The 17,923-nt window shown below is 37.9% G+C and overlaps 1 protein-coding gene across 1 annotated transcript in view; it reads left to right on the top strand.

Moving 5' to 3' along the window:
* DTNBP1 (dystrobrevin binding protein 1) overlaps positions 1-17,923 on the top strand; it is a 127,360-nt gene that overhangs the window by 12,653 nt on the left and 96,784 nt on the right. Inside the window, exon 4 of the mRNA XM_032861604.1 lies at positions 9,584-9,644. Coding sequence (XP_032717495.1) covers positions 9,584-9,644 — 61 coding nt within the window. The remainder of the gene's footprint in view (positions 1-9,583; positions 9,645-17,923) is intronic.

Genomic DNA, 17,923 nt, shown 5'->3' with positions numbered 1-17,923 from the left:
CACACCCCCTAGCCGGGCTATAATCAGGAGCACAGACAGTAACCGGCCTTGAGCACACGGAGAAATGGCGCCCGTGTGCACTGCTGGTGGGGACAAAGTGGTGCGGCTGCTGTGCACAATGGTTCGGTAGTTTCTTAGAAAGTTCAGTGTAGAGTTACTGTATGACCTGGCAGTTACACACCAAGAGAATTGAAAACAAATGTCCACATAGAAACTTGTGCACAAACGGTCATAGCAGTAATATTCATAATAGCCAGAAAGTAGAAACAACACAAATACTCATCAACTGATGAGTGCACGGTCAGCCACCGAAAGGAACGGAGCGCTGGTACGTGCTGCAAAGTGGGTGACCCCCAGAACCAGCACACCAGCCACGTGCTACATGATTCCATTTGTGCAAATGTCCCGGATTGGCAAATCCATAGAGGCAGAGTAGATTAATGGTTGCCAAGGATTGGAGGAGAGAGGGGGGTGAGTATGGGATTTCTGCTTGGGGTGATGACAGTGATTTGCGATTAGATGGTAGTGATAGTTGCCCAACACTGGGAATATACTAAACACTACTGAATGACACACTTTAGAAGGGTGTTATTTTGTGGTGTGTGAATTACCTCAGTACAGCTGTTACAAAAATACGTGATTTAAGTATGTTATATGCGGTTCTGAGCTTAATGTGCCCTCTGACAGATCCGTGCTGAAGATGCGTGCGGGAGAAGGTCACTCCTTGTCCTGAGCTGTGTTTAGGATGACACAGTCACCTGCGCCTAGAGTTCGCTTTCTCTTTTCTAGCTCTTTACTGCCTGCCTTTTTGTGGTTGTTAAATCTAGAGATTTTTTTTTTTCTTTTTTGAAATGGAAAGTGCTTAATTTGATGTCAATTTCCTGCTTGGTTTTGTTGAGTGAAGAGTGTAAGTGAACATGAAAGAAGGTATAGTAAAGAGCAGTGGTGTACTGTTAACGTTTTGTAAATCTAGTGATTTCGTTGAATGGACTTCATTGAAAGATTTATTTTAGATGTGTAGATCTTCCTCTGTGGTAGTGGTTTGACAGGGGGTGCACCGTGGGACTTAATATGAAAATTTACAGCTGTAGGAAGATGTCCATAATATGCCCGTTGATTGCCTTGAAACACCGCTTTATTCTCTTTGGAACTAATATTATGTGGAGGAAGGACTATTTTAAATAGCAGATCTCTAAATTAAAATGTTTTTAATTGTGAAAATTGTGATGAAATTCCCATAACATGAAATTTACCCGCTTAACCATGTTTAAGTGTGCATATCAGTTCAGTAGTGTTAATAAGCACATTTACATTGTTACGCATCCAAACTCCACAACTTTTCATTTTGCAAAATGGAAACTCTGTGCCCATTAAACAACAATTCCTGGTTGCCGCCTTCCCTGTCTATGGTGGCCATCATTCCACTTTCTATGAATCTGACTACTCTGGGCACCGCGTGTAAGTGAACTCAAGCAGAGTTTGTCTTTTTGTGACTGGCTTGTTTCACTGAGCATCCTGTTGGCGATTCTGACATATACTGGTCAAGTCAGAAGTTTCTTTTTAAGGCTGATTAATTGTTTTATAACTACATACCCTATTTTGTTTACCCATTCATCCATTAGTGAACACTTAGTTTGCTTCCACCTTTTGGCTATTGTGAGTAATGCTGCTGTGAACATGAGTGTGCACATCTCTCCTTCAAGACCCTCCTTTCAGATTTTTTGGGTGTATACTCACAATTGCTGGATCATATGGTCATTATATTTTTAATTTTTTGAAGAACTCCTGTACTGTTTACACAGCAGCCACAGCGTTTTACATTCCCACCAGCAGTGCACAGTGGGTGCCCATTTATCCATATCCACACGAAAGCTTATTTTCTGGTTTGGGTTTTGTTGTTGTTTTTTTTTAATAGCAATTCTAATTGGTTTGAAGTAGGATCTCCTTGTGGTTTTGATTTGTATTTCCTTAACAACTCATGGTGGTGAGCATCTTTTCATGTGCTTATTGGGCTCTTAACTATTATCTTCTTCAGATAGGCATCTATTCAGGTCCTTTGCCTATTTTTGGATAGGGTGGTTTTTGTTGAGTTTTAGGAGTTCTCTCTGATCTTAATCTCTTATCAGATAGATGATTTGCAAGTATTTTCTCCCATTCTGTGGGTTTCCTTTTTTCTCTGTGTTCACTGATGCACAAAAACTTTTTAATTTTGATGAAGTCCAACTTCACCATTTTTTGTGCCTTTGGTTTCCTGTCCAAGAAATCACTGCCAAACCCAAAGTCATGAAGCTTTTCCTACGTTTTTTCTAAGAATATTATAGTTTTAGTTCTTATGTTTAGATTTTTGATCCGTTTAGTAAATTTTTGATGATCTTAAGGGCACAACCTCATTGTTTAGCATATGGATATCCAGTTTTCCCAGCTCCATTTGTAAAAACACTGTCCTTTCCCCATTGCATGGTCTTGGCACCCTTGTTGAAAATAATTTGTGTATGTGAGGATTTATTTCGGGGCTGTTTCATTGGTCTGTATATCTACTTTTATAACAAGTAGCACACTGTTTTGATTATAGTACCTTTGTAGTAAGTTTTGAAATCATAAGTGTGAGTCCTCCAACTTTGTTGTTCTTCTCAAGATTGTCTTGGCTGTTCTCGGTCCCTTGAGGTTCCATATGAATTTTAGGGTGGATTTTTTTTCTGCTTCTACAAAAAATGTCATTGGCATTTTGATAGAGATGGCATTAAAATTTATAGATTGCTCTGTGTATTATTGATAACATCTCAATGATCTTAGTCTTCCAATCCAGGAACATGGGGTATCTTTCTATTTATTTACATTGTCTTTAATTTCTTCCAGCAGTGTTTTGTAGTTTTCATCATACCAGTCTTTCATCTCCTTTGTTAAATCCTAAATTTTTTAATGCTTTTACAAATGGAATTTTTAAATTTCTTTTTTGAATTTCCTTGTTGACATATGGAAATACAACTAACTTTGTGTGTTGATTTTATATTCTGCTACTTTGCTGAATTTGGTTATTAGTCCTAACAGGGTTTGTTTCTGTGGAATCCCTAGGCTTTTATAGTTGTAATATTAGATCACTGGCAAACATAATTTTACTTCTTTCTTTCCAATTTGATAGCTTTTCTTCGTTTTCTTGCCTAATTGCGCTGGCTAGATCTTCCAGTCTTGTGTTGACTAGAATTAGCAAAAACAGGCATCTTTCTCTGTTTCTGATTTTTGAGGAGAAGCCTTTAGTCTTTTGTCACCAAGTAAGATGTTTTTTATATTTTCATATTTCATATGTGGTTTTTATTTTGACATAGTTCCCTTTTACTTCTTGTTTTTTAAAAATTTTTAAAAGATTTTATTTATTTGAGAGAGAGAGAGAATGAGAGAGAGAGCATGAGAAGGGGAAAGGTCAGAGGGAGAAGCTGACTCCCCACCAAGCAGGGAGCCCAATATGGGACTCGATCCCAGGACTCCAGGATCATGACCTGAGCTAAAGCCAGTCGCTTAACCAACTGAGCCACCCAGGCGCCCCTGTTTCTTGAATTTTCATCTGAGTTCATGGAAGTGTGTTGAGTTTTGTCAAATGCTTTTTCAGCATCAATTGAAATTATATATTTTTTCCCTTTCATTTTGTTAATGTGTTGTATAACATTGATTGGTTTTCATATGGGAAGTCATTCTCAAATTCTAGGAAAAAATCCTCATAGGTTGTTGTCTATATCCTTTAAATATGCTGCTGAATTCAGTTTGCTGTATTTTATTGAGGATTTTTACATCCACGTTCATAAAGGAAATTTATTGGTCTGTAGTTTTCTTGTAGCATCTGTGTCTTTGGCTTAGGTATCAGGGCAGTGCTGGCCTAGAATGCATTAGGGAGTGTTCCCTCCTCCAGTTTTTTGGAAGAATTTGAGACAGTTGTTTTTTTAATGTTTGGAAGAATTCATTGGTGAAGCCATCAGGACCCAGGCTTTGCTTTTTTGGGGAGGTGTTTAAATTTTTTTTTCCAGTTTTATTAAGATGTAATTGAGATATGTCACTATATAAGTTAAAGGTGTACAGTAATAGTTGTTTGATTTACATGTATTTTGAAATGATCACAGTGAGTTAAGTTAGCCTTTATTATCTCGTAGAGATGAAACAAAAAGAGCAAAAATAGAAATTTTTTCCTGTGATGAGAATTTTTCACAGCTCCCATACGTTTCACACAGCAGTATACTGAAGTCATCCTGTTGTACTTCCACTCCTAGTACTTACCTTACAACTGGACGTGTATACCATTTGACCACCTTCCTCTAGTACCCTCTCCCTCCACTCTCTGCCTCTGGTAACCACAAATCTGATCTCTGCCTCTGGTAACCACAAATCTGATCTCTTTTTCTGAGTCTGAGTTTTTTTTTTTTTAATTCCACATATAAGGGAGATCACACCATAGTTAGCTTTCTCTTTCTGATGTATTCCACTTAGCATAATACCCTCAGAGTCCATCCATGTTGTCACAGACGGCCAGATTTCCTCATTTTTTTGTGGTTGAATAATATTCTGTTGTATATATTGTATATCTATACACCATTCATCCATCAGTGGATGCTTCCGTTGTTTCTATGTCTTTACTATTGTAAATAATGCTGCTGTGAACATTGGGGTGCAGATAACCTTTTTGAGTTAGCGTTTTTGTTTCCCTTGGATAAATACCTAGAAGTGGGATTGCTGGATCATATGGTAGTTCTGTTTTTAATTTTTTAGGGTCCCCCATTTTCCATAGTGGCTTTACTTGTTTACAGTCCCACCAAAGTTCAGTGAGGGTTCCTTTTTCTCTACATCCTCCCCAGCATTTGTTACATCTTTCTGATGATGGCCATGCTAACAGGTGGGAGGTGCTATAGTTCATTGTGGTTTTGATTTGTATTTCCATGATAATTAGGATGTTGAACATCTTTTCATATACCTTTTGGCCATTTATCTGTCTTTGGGGAAATGTGTACATCTTTTAAAGTTGGATTTATTGGGGGGGGGGTTGGTATTATATATGTTCCTTATATATTTTGGATATTAGCTTTTTACCAGATACATGGTTTGCAAATATTTTTTCCCCATTCTTTAGGCTCTTTTCACTTTGTTATTTCTTTTGCTCTGCAGAAGCTTTTTAATTTGATAGAGTCCCACTTCTTTTTGTTCCTTGTTCTTTAGGTGTCGTATCTAAAAAATCATTGCCAAGACCCAGGTCATGGAACTTTTTATGGATGTTTTCTTCTAGGAATTTCATGGTTTCAGGTCTTACATTTAAGTCTTTAATCCATTTTGCCTTAATTTTGGGGCGAGGTATAAGATAGGGGTAGAGTGCCATTATTTTTCATGTGAATATCCCATTATTCCAGGACCATTTACTGAAGAGACTGTCTTTTCCATTGAGTATTAGTTGACCACATATGCTTGGGGTTATTTCTGGAGTTTTATTCTGTTCCATTGATCTGTTTGTTTTTATGTCAGTTCCATACTGTTTTGATTACTGTAGCTCAATAGTGTAACTTGAAATCTGGAAATGTGGTGCCTCACTCTTTATTATTGTTTACTAGGATTGCTTCAGCGAGGTGAGGTCTTTGTGATTTTAGGATGGCTTTTTGCACTTCTGTTAGAAAAAAAAAAATCCACTAGAATCTTGATAGGGATTGCATTGAATCTATGGATGGCTTTTGGTAGTATTGATATTTTAACAGTTCTTCCAGTCCATGAATGTGGGGTGCCTTTCCATTTATTTTCCATCTTTGATTTCTTAAATCGTTGTCTTAACAGCTTTCAGAGTAGAGATCTTTCCCTTCTGGGTTAAGGTGATTCCCCATTATTTTATTGTTTTTGATGCTATTGTAAACGGAATTGTTTTATTTTTCAGATAATTCATTGTTTATAGAAATGCTACCAATTTTTGTATATTAATTTTGTATCTTGCAACTTTTATTGCATTTGTTGATTAGATCTAACAGGTTTTTTGGTGGAGTCTTTAGGATTTTCTACATTTAAAATTATGTCATCTGCAAATAGAGACAGTTCTACTTCTTCCTTTCCATTTCTGATGCCTTTTATTTCATTTTCTTGTCTGATTGCTCTGGCAAGGTGTTCTTAGTACTCTGTTGAATAGGAGTGGTGAGACTGGGGACCAGAAAAACTTTGAACCTTTCACTATTGAGTATGGTGTTAGCTGTGAGCTTATATACGGCTTTTGTTATGTTGAGTTATCCTCCTTTTATACCTAATTTGTTAAGATTTTTTATCATGAGCAGATGTTGAATTTTGTTAGATGCCTTTTCTGCATCTATTGACATGATCATAGGATTTTTTTTTTTTTTTTTTTTGGTCTTTCTAGAAATGTGGTATATTACATTGATTTGCAGATGTTGAACCATCCTTTCATCCCAGATCAGGTCATGATCTCAGGCTCCTGGGATGTGCGTGCTGCACTCCCTCCATCACATCCCAGGTCACAACAGATCGTGGTGAATGATTCTTTTAATGTGCTGCTGAATTCAACTTGCTAGTATTGTATTGAGAGTTTCTGTGTGTGTATTCATCAGAGATACTGGTCTATAGTTTTCTTTTCTGATACTGTCCTTTACTGGCTTTGGTCGCAGAGTCCGCTAGCCTCCTAAAATGAGTTTGGGAATATTCCTTCCTCTTCATTTTTTTGGAAGAGTTTGAGAAGGATTGGCATTAACTCTTTTTGAAATGTTTAGTAAAATTCATCCGTGAAGGCATCTCATCCTGGGCTTTCCTTCATTGGGAGATTTTTGATTACTGATTCAGTCTCCTTACTCATAATTACTATTGAAACTTTTTGTTTCTTCCTGATTCCATTTTGGTAGTCTGTATGTTTCTAAGAATTTGTCCATTTCCTCTGGATTATCCAGTTTGTTAGTGTATAGTACTTCATAGTAGCCTCTTGTGATTCTTTATATTTTTGTGGTGTCAGTTATAATGTCTCCTTTTCCATTTATAATTTTGATTTGGGTCCTCTGTCTTTTATCCTGCAGTTAGTCTAGCTGAAATTTTGTCAGTTGCATTTGTCTTTTCAAAGAATCAGCTCTTAGTTTAGTTAATCTTTTCTATTGTTTTCCTATTCTGTTTCATTTATTTCTTCTCCAATCTTTATTATTTTCTTCCTTCTTCTAACTTTAGCCTCAGTTTTTTTTTTTGTTGTTTTAATTTTTTCTAGTTTCTTAAAGTGTAGAGTTAAGTTGTTTATTTGGGATCTTCTTAATGCCGGCATTTGTTGTGAACTTCCCTTTTAAAACTGTATTCCATAAGTTTTGGTATGTTCTATTTTCATTTGTTTCGGGATACATTTTTATTTCCTGTTTAATTTCTTCTTTGATTCATTGATTATTCAGGAGTGAGATTTTCAGTGACTGAAGCAAACTCCTTACTAGTTACCAGATTTTCTATTTCTTTGGGATTCAGTCTTGGTAGATTTTGTTTTTCTAGGAATTTGTTTCTTTATTATTTTAATTTTTTTTTGAAAATTTTATTCACTTGAGGGAGCGTGCACATGAGCATGAGTTGGGGGGAGGGACAGGGAAAGAGGGAGACGGAGGGAGTGGAGCACACACAATCCCAGGAGCCCGAGATCAGGACCTGAGCCGAAGGCAGACTCCAACCAACTGAGCCACCCAGGTGCCCTAGGATTTGTCTGTTTCATCTAGATTATCTGATTTTTTTGGTGTACAGTTACTCATAGTACTCTTATAATCCTTTTTATTCCTGTAAAATTGGTAATGTCCCCACTTTTTTTTTTTTTCTAATTTTGAGTCTTCTCTTTTTTTTCCTTAGTCCACTAAAAGATTTAATTTTGTGGGTCTTTCTGAAGGACCAATTTTTGGTTTCATTGATTTTCCCACTATTTTTATTCTCTATTTTATTTATCTGCCATGGTGCTTATTTTTTCTTCCTTTTGCTAGCTTTGGGTTCAGTTTGTTCTTTTTCTACTTTAAGTTGTGAAGTTAGGCTGTTGATGTGAGATCTTTCTTCTGTTTAAATGTAAGGCCTTTATAATTACAAATTTCACTCAAAGCCCTGTTTTTCCTGAGTCCCTTAAGTTTTGGTATGTTGTGGTTTTATTTTCATTCATCTCTTAGTATTGTTTGATTCCCCTTATGATTTTTTTCTTTGATTATTTAAAAGAATTTGTTTAATTTCCACAAATTTGCAAATCTTCCAGTTTTCCTTTCTTTGATTTCAAACTTCATTCCATTGTGGTCAAAAAAAGATACTTCGTATGATTCTCTTTTTATTCAAAAAAATATATAGACTTTTTTAGAGCAGTCTTAGGTTAGCAAAATTGAGCCAGAGTTTCAGAGATTTCTCATTTACCCCCTTTACAAAAATCTCCTGAGAGTTAATTTGTGGCCTAGCAGATAATCTATCCTGGAAACTGTCCTGTGTGCACTTGAGAAGAATGTGTATTCTGTGGTTGTCCGGCACAGTGTTCTTTATATATCTGTTCTACCTAGTTGGTTTATTGTGGTGCTCAGATCCTCTCTTGTTTATCTTTTGTCTGGTCATTTTAACCATTACTAAGAGTGGGGTATCGAGGTCTCTGTTCCTGGAGAACGGTTTATTTTTCCCTTCCATTCTGTCAATTATTGCTTTGCGTATTTTGAAGATTTTGTGTAAGAGTACAATTGTGGAAACCAGGAAGTTAACACTGCTCCCTGGCCTACAGACCTCATTCAGATTTCATCAGGTATCCCACTAGTGTCCTTATTTTGGGACCAGGATCCAATCTAGAATCATAGGTATATTTAGTCACTGTACCTCCTCCATCTTCATTAATCCAGAACAGTTCCCGAGTCTTTGTTTTTCCTAACCTGGACACTTTTGAAGAGTACTTTTTGATATTTTGCAAATTACCCCTCAATTTGGGTTTATATGCTCCCCCACCTCGTGATTAAAGTCAGTGGTGTTTTGGCAACACTACCACAAGGGCAATGGTGTGTGCTTCTCAGGGCATCACATTAATAGACACATGATGTTTGTATGTTTCATTACTGTGGAAATCTTGTGGTTAGGGGAGTGTCTGCCTGGTTTCTACATTGTTGTACTATTTCCCCCTTTTTAATTATGGGTGTCCTGTAAAGAGATATTTTGAGACTGTGTAGTAAATATGTTGTTTCTCTTCATAATTTCTCACTGATTTTAGCATCCATTAGAATTCTTGCCTGAAACAATTATTGTCATGTTTACCAAGTGGTGATACTTTAATTTTTTCTGCAGTTGTTAATTGGAAGTCTACAGGAGAATTTCTCCCTCTCCCCCGTTCATTTAAATTGCTGTGAACTCGTGGATGTTTGTGTTAGTCCTTGACTTATAACCCGTCACTACCATTATTTATTTTGTCGCTCAAATTGTCCCAGGTTTGGCCATTGGAAGCCCCTTCAAGTTTCTTCTATGTCCCTGTGATGTGTCCCCCTTATTTTTGAGTTGTTATTTTTCCTAGGATACCATAGGATGTTCCAGGTTCATCTTTAGATGTTTTCTTTTTTTTCATATGTGATTTGCATTTTGAATTACTTTTTGCTTTTTTGAGGTATGAAGATACATGGGCTGCCCTTCACAGAAGAGCCAAGGAATGTGCAAGTGCTGGGGAGGTGAGGAACCGGCTAATCTTACACTTGTGGGAACAGTATGTGTCTGCAGTGCTAAAGGCTAGTTTCTACCGAATTACATTTGGGATTACATTAAAATATTTTACAGGATATCTGCAGTTAAATTTGCTAGTTGATTATGGAACTCCCTCAATTACATTTTTGTAATTTCTCCAAACTAAGCCTAAGATTAGTTAGGCTTAGAGAGATTATTTTATTTTCAAGTCACAAGTAAATATTTGGCTCATCTGGGTATAGTGCTCTGAATTTGAGTCTGATGCCTAAAATCATTAATTTGCTTAACAAATAAACGTAAACGTTTCAGGGGTCATCCTCAATTCACTCATCTTCTAGAAGTATGTGTACAGTGTGTCATGAGTAAAAGTGACTTGTAATTAAAAGTATTTGGTACATGTACTGAAAGGTTTATTAGCCAAGATCAAATACTCTGTGCTTTTGATGTCAAGCTTCTTTCTAAAAACACTTCTGTGATTCTGACTTTTAATTAATTTAACCTGACTTTCTTTATCGCTTACCTAAATTAGTGAAGCTGTAACACTTACAGAGAGTAGAGTAATACATGTGATAAAAATTAGACATTAGTGTTTCTCTTAGAAATTACTGAAAAGAGGGAATATAGGTTTCTGGTAGTAAGGTAAACCAGGTACTTTGAAAAATCCTGTAACTATAAAACACTTCAGTGCTGGATAGATTTTTAAAAAATTATTTAACACACTAGGCTCATAAAAATGAAGGGAGATCCTAAAGGGCCCAAAAAAAAAAAAAAAAAAAAAAAAAAACCCCCCCCCCCCACCCAAAAAAGAAGAAGAAAACAAAAAAAGAACAGGGAACTGAAATCAGAGTTGTTAAAAAAAAAACAAAACCCTGTGGAACCTGGGGTAAAATACTAAAATAAAAGCTTTCAGGCTCTATGGAGAAAGGAGATTTTGTAGGGAACTGGATTTGAGACTCCTGCACAAAGCTTTTGAATTTTTGAAGTGGCTGCATCCCTCTTGGTGAATGGTGAAGGTAGGAAAGAAAAGCTCCCTGTCTACAAAAAGAGGCAGCATGGAAACCTCTCTGTCTTCATAACAGCTTGGAATAAATACAGCTCCCTTTCTAGATTTCTTACTGTCGCCTTGGCCTCGTTTCAGTGTGGGGGCTCAAATTTATACATATACAAATTTATACTTCCTGTACGACTGACGAACCACTGAGTTGAAGAATGTAAGGACCAAACGGGACTATGTTCTTTGACACCGAACAGAAACAAACACAAATTCTACATGGATGAAACTCTGTAAACCTAGGTCCCTCCGTATTTCTATAGATTAATTTTCTACAACCCCTCTACAAAAAAATTAGCAAACACAAATTCTATATGGATGAAGCTTTATAAACCTAGGTCCCTCCATATTTCTACAGATTAATTTTCTTCAGCCCCTCTACAAAAAAATTAGCAAACACAGGAATTTATTTTCAAAAGCTTGAGGGGCGCCTGGGTGGCTCAGTGGGTTAAACCTCTGCCTTTGGCTCAGGTCATGATCTCAGGATCTTGGGATCTGGCCCCTCGTAGGGCCCCCTGCTCAGCAGGGAGCCTGCTTCCCTCTCTCTCTCTGCCTGCCTCTCTGTCTACTTGTGATTTCTGTCTGTCAAATAAATGAAATGTTTAAAAAGAAAAAAAAAGTTTGAGAGGCACCAGAACCAAAGAGTACAATTTAGACCTACAAAGGATGTTAGATATTGCACCATTGGGTGCAGACTATTAAATAGGTAAATGCATAGTCTTTTAAAGCTTTTATAGAGATAAAAAAATGGATTAAAAAATGAATAAGGAATAAGATTTTATCAAACATGACTTTAATAAGTCACTGACAGTAAAAACCCCAAGGGTGTGCTTCAATAGCAATTATATACAAATGAAGAAAGACTACAGTGATGTAGAAGGGATTCTGAGATAAAGTGGAAAATATGAAAAACAAGTTAACAGAGAATAGTTCTAGAAGATCTTGAGGTTGAACCAAATGAGATGACCAGTATTAGACTAATTTGGAACTGTAAAGTTAGTCTCATATGGGTCAACTTATCTAATAAACATTCTAGAAAGAATGCGGGAAAGACAGTATAGGAAAAGATCAATAAACAAAAGACAAATAGAATTACAAGGGAAAAAAAAACAGATAAATCCATAATCACAATGGGAAGATTTTAATACGTTCCTCTTAATTGAGAGGGAAAAAATCAGATAAAACAAGAATGGATATAAGTAATGTGATTAACGAATTTCACTGGATGGGCAAATGTAGAATACTGTCCCAACAAAATAAAATACAGGTTCCTTAAAGCATATCTGGAACATGTAAAAATTGACCGTGTGCTGAAGCATAAAGCAGTCCTCAGCAAGTTTCACATAAGGGAAGTCCTACAGACTATTCTCTGATCTCACTGCAGATGAAGCTGAAAGTCAGGAAAACAAGTTTGAAGATTCCATGTGTTTGGAAATAAAAAATATTATGGGGCACCTGGGTGGCTCAGTTGGTTAAGCAACTGCCTTTGGCTCAGGTCATGATCCTGGAGTCCCAGGATCGAGTCCCACATTGGGCTCCCAGCTCCACGGGGAGTCTGCTTCTCCCTCTGACCTCCTCCTCTCTCATGCTTTCTCTCTCTCTCAAATAAATAAAATCTTTTAAAAAATATTATGACTATGCATGGCTCAAAGAAGGGAAATATTGAAAAATTTAGTTTATGTATGAATTATTGAATGAGCTTATCTGACTTAAGAATTTGGAAGGAGAACAGAATAAACTTCAAAGAAGGAATGAAAGATGATAAAGATAAAATAAGTAAATGAAATAGAATATAAAAATACAGTGGAAGCTAAACAAAGTGAAAAATTCTTTTTAAGTTTTATTTATTTATTTTTAAGTAATCTCTATACCTACCATGGGGCTTGAACTCACACCCCAAGATCAAGAGTCACATGCTCGGGGTACCTGGGTGGTTCAGTCGGTTAAGCAACTGCCTTTGGCTCAGGTCATGATCCCAGGGTACTGGGATCGGCCCCATGTCAGGCTTCTCCCTCTCCCTCTGCCTGCTACTCCTCCTGCTTATGCGCTCTTTCTCTCTCTGTCAAATAAATAAAATATTTTTTAAAAAGTCATATGCTCTACTGATTGAGCCAGCTAGGTGCCCCCAAAGTGGAAAGTTCTTGGAGAAGACTAATACAGTAGGTAAATCTCTGTTCAAAAAACAAACAATTTTAGGATCAATATCTGATCAAGAAACAATTTTAAGAATTGAAGGGAATGTAACTAGTTATCACACAGAGTGAGATTAAGAGTTCATGAACAATTCTGACAAATTCGAAAAGTTAGATGAAATGGCAGAAATCCTAGAAATTTTTACCCAAACCAGTTCTAGAAGCAATTCAAATCCTAAATAATATTGTGGTCACTAAAGAAATTATGTTAGTGTAGGGATTAAAAATTTTTTTCTGCTGAGAAAACACCAGGTCTGTCTGCAAAATTAGGAGATTCCTATCAAACTTTCAGGGAATCTTCCTTTTCAGTGTTAGACAAACTTTTGCAGCAAATGAAAAAAGAGGAAACTGTGCCCAGCTCACAATGAAACCCAATAAGGGAAGTATGAGAAAGTGACATCGAGTGTAGTCACATTCATGAATATAGATAAAAAATTAAAAACAAAATAAAGTCATTATCTTTCACCTAACTTCAGTTTCTGAAAATCAGATGTTCTATGCAAAAACTCTAGCTCAGACCCTGTTTCCCATATTCTAAATTGTAGAAGTTATGTGTTCTGTGTCAACCCCAAACCCTCAACCAACTTGCCTAAATATATGTAAAACCAGCAAAATATCTACATATGGGTGTGGTGCTCGAGGCCTAGTTTTCTGATTACCAAACCTTTCACATGCCTGTTTGTAAACAGTTGCTTTTGTGTGGTAATGAGATCCCTCAAAACTAGCAGCCTGTAAGGCCTGTATCTCCTTCATGGATGTGATCCTCATACCGTCCTGTGATTGTGATATGCTAACGATGGTATTTGATTTATAATTTGAGAATCTTCTTGCACATTGTCTTAAAATGTGTATCAAGCTTAAATATAAAGTCTTCCTAGGTAAATATTAGCTAGAACTTTGTACTGTTTATGTGTATGTCCTGTGAGTATTGGATGATAGAAGGCATTCTACCGGGGACACCTTTGGCAGTGTGTGGTTGTGATGGCAAACCAAAGCCAGCAGTGCATAAAAAGCAAAATACTCTACACCGGGTTTATTCCAGGATTGAAAGGTTGACATTAGAGTGTCTTTCTTTCTTTCTTTCTTTCTTTCTCTCTCTCTCTCTCTCTCTCTCTCTCTCTCTCTTTCTCTCTTTCTCTCTTTCTCTCTTTCTCTCTCTCTCTCTCTCTCTCTCTTTCTTTCTTTTATAGTGAGAGAGAAAGTAGGGGAGCAGAGAGGGGCAGAGAGAATCTTAGGCTCCATGCCCAGCATAGAGCCTGACTCAGGGCTCAATCTCATGACCCTAAGATCATGACCTGAGCCCAAATCAGGAGTCAGATATTTAACTGACTGAGCCACCCAGGCACCCTGACCTTAGAGGTCTTTTACATGTAATTGACTATGTTAACATATTAGAGGAGAAAAATACATGATGCAGAAAATACAATGGACCAGTTGTACAATATACAATCAAAGGAAGAAATTCAATAAAATTAAGCACCTCTTTAGAGTAAAATGATTTAGCAGGTTTTTGTAGAAAAGAACTTCATTGTCCTGAAATCTGCCCAAACCTGCAGTATTTGACTTGTAGCACATTTCAACCATCTTGCTGAATCCTCTTTTCTTTTTTTAAAAAAGATTTTATTTATTAGAGAGAGAGAGAGCATGAACTGGGGGGAAGGGCAGAGGGAGAGGGAGAAGCAGATTCTGAGCTGAGCATGGAGCCCGATGTGGGGCTCAGTCCCAGGATCCCGGGATCATGACCTGAACCAAAGGCAGCCGTTTAACCGACTGAGTCACTCAGGAGCCCCGAAATCCTCTTTTCTAATAATTTGTATTTGGGTGTGGGAATTCTTTTGTGTAGTTGGTAGGTTTAGTTTCTTCCTTCCTAATGTGCGTAACTTCCATGTCTTCATGGTTTTGTTTGTTTTTTATACTGGTTAGAACCTCCAGTATAATGTTGAGTAAGAATAGATGAAGACCTTTATTCACATTTTGGCTCCATCAGAGTTGAATGTGAAAGGGAAATTACTTCTTTTGGGAAACAATGGAAGACCTTTAAGACCTCCAGGTAGAGAAAGATTCCTTAAGGAAGACCTAAAAAACACCAATCAAAAATACTAGTAATTTTTATCAAGGCTTCTACTCATTAAACAACACCATGAAAAAGTTAAGCAATTCATAAAACACAGGACACAAGTATTCAGAAAATATGATCAGCATATACAAACCAATAAAAAGAGGGCAATATGGGGTGCCTGGGTGGCTCAGTGGGTTGAGCCTCTGCCTTTGGCTCGGGTCTTGATCTCAGGGTCCTGGGATCGAGCCCCGCATCGGGCTCCCTGCTCGGTGGGGAGCCTGCTTCCCCCTCTCTCTCTGCCTGACTCTCTGCCTACTTGTGAACTCTGTCAAAATAAAAATCTTTATTAAAAAAAAAAAAAGGGCAATAACCCAATATAGAACTGAGCGAGGGGCGCCTGGGTGGCTCAGTGGGTTAAAGCCTCTGCAGCTCAGGTCATGATCTCAGGATCCTGGGATCGAGCCCCACATCGGGCTCTCTGCTCAGCGGGGATCCTGCTTCCTCCTCTCTCTCTGCCTGCCTCTTGCCTAGTTGTGATCTCTGTCTGTCAAATGAATAAATAAAATCTTTTTTTCAAAAAAAGTAAGCGGAAGATAGGATCAGGCATTTTCCAGAAGAAAAAAATACGAGTGGTCAATAAAAATAAACATGAAGATGTGTTTCAAGGTGACTAGTAATCAAAGAAATACATATTGAAACCACAGGTTTATACACATTAAGTTATCAGAAATTGAAGCCTTGAGTCTCTGTGCCGATGGTCATTATTTGCAGAGGACAGTTTTGATTTCTTCCCTGGGAAAAAACCTGATGAGCAACTAGAACTGGGGAATTTGAGTGCATGCTAGAATTGTATTAGAAAACAAACATCGGCAGGAGCGCCAGGGGGGCTCAGTCACTGAACGACTGCCTTTAGCTCGGGGCATGATCCCGGGGTCCTGGGATCCAGCCTTGCATTGGGCTCCCTGCTCTGTGAGGAGTCTGCTTCTCCCTCTTCCTTTGCCGCACCCCCCCACCACTTGTGTTCTCCCTCCATCAAATAAATAAATAAAATTTTTTTAAAAATTAAAAAAAAAAACAAAACAGACCTTGACGTTAAGTAGGAGTTGACGTTGGAAGGTACCTCTCCAACAGCAGTTCTGTACCTGGGGGTAGATCCCCAGAGCATTTTCATCTCACACTTTCCCCTAATAGTACTGGTGTGGCACGTTCTTCCTCTGATAATGTTGCCATGGTCTTTATTACACAGTAAGCAGATGAGGCTACTTGAAGTCAGAGGTAGCTAGACTTGGGTGGTCTGATGACCCCAAGGCCCACTGAGCCACTCTGAGATGAGACAAGTACCTCGGATGCATCTGTAAGTCCTTGGTGAAACTTGACTGTGTGCACCAGGAGATTTGTACCAGAATGTTTGAGCAGGTTTTTTGAAACTTTAGACAGTCACACAGGCTATCTACAGAATAAATTACAGTGCCATTCATAAAATCAAATACCGTATCTATGTGAATCAGCATGGAGGAGTCCCACTGTGCTCAGTGAAGACTGTACCTTGTAGGGGAGCTTTCAGAAATAATTCTTTTGATTGTAAGTATTTTATATTAAATATGTAGGAGAAAGAATTTCCTGTAAGGTACATTGTTGAATTTATGCTATTTGGTAATGTTACATTTATTCATAGACTTGTTTTGAGACCCCCATCTGATCAAAAGTGCCTCTGTTCCTTTCCAGAAATACAGTACTCAGCTTTAAAAATGAAAATTTGGGGGTGCCTAGGTGGCATAGCCGGTTAAGTATGCAACTCTTGGTCAGCTCAGGTTGTGATCTCAGGGTCCTGGGGTTGCTGCCCTTCATATCAAGCCCTGTGTTGGGCTCCACACTCAGCGTGGAATCTGGTTAAGACTCTCTTTCCCTCTCCCTCTCCCCCTACCCATAGCATGCACGTGCTGGCTCGTGCTCTCTCTCTCCCTACCCCCTGCATGTGTGTGTATAAATCTTTTACAAAGAAAATTTTTGTTTGAATTCAAGTATTGTTAGTTTCAGAGGTAGAATTCAGTGATTCATCACTTATATAACACCCAGTGCTCACTACATCACGTGCCCTCCTTAATACCCATCACACAGTTACCCCGTCCTCCCACCACCCCCGCCCCCGGCCCCTCCAGCAACTCGCAGTTTGTTCCCGATGATTAAGAGTCTCTTATGGTTTGCCTCCCTTTCTGATTTCATCTTGTTTTATTTTTTCTTCCCTTCCCCATGCTCCTCTATTTTGTTTCTTAAATTCCACATATGAGTGAGATCATATGATAATTGTCTTTCTCTGATTGACTTATCTCACTTAGCATAACACCCTCTAGTTCCATCCACATCATTACAAATGGCAAGATTTCATTTTTTGCTGGCTGAGTAATCTTCCACTGTGTGTGTGTGTGTGTGTGTGTGTGTGTGTGTGTATATACACCTCATGTTTATCCATTCATCTGTTGATGGACATCTGAGCTCTTTCCATAGTTTGGCTATTGTGGACATTGCTGCTATAAACACTGGGGTGCAGGTGTCCCTTTGGATCACTACATTTGTATCTTTGGGGTAAATACCTAGTAGTGCAATTGCTGGCTAGTAAGGTAGCTCTATTTTTAACTTTTTGAGGAACCTCCATGCTGTTTTCTAGAGTGGCTGACCAGCTTGCATTCCCACCGACAGTGTAAGCAGGTTCCCTTTTCTCCGCATACTTGCCAACATCTGTCGTTTCCTGACTTGTTAATTTTAGCCATTCTGACTAGTGTGAGGTGGTATCTCATTGTGGTTTTGATGTGTATTTCCCTGACGCTCAGTAATGTTGAACATTTTTTCATGTGTCTATTGGCCATTTGTATGTCTTCTTTGGAGAAATGTCTGTTCATGTCCTCTGCCCATTTCTTGATTGGATTATTTGTTCTTTGGGTATTGGATTTGGCAAGTTCCTTATAG

The sequence above is a fragment of the Lontra canadensis genome, unplaced genomic scaffold (assembly GCF_010015895.1).
Source record: "Lontra canadensis isolate GAN:19392208 unplaced genomic scaffold, GSC_riverotter_1.0 scaffold21, whole genome shotgun sequence".
Lineage (NCBI taxonomy): Eukaryota > Metazoa > Chordata > Mammalia > Carnivora > Mustelidae > Lontra > Lontra canadensis.
The sequence above is the reverse complement of the archived record's forward strand: the minus strand, read 5'-3'. Positions and strand labels throughout refer to the sequence as shown.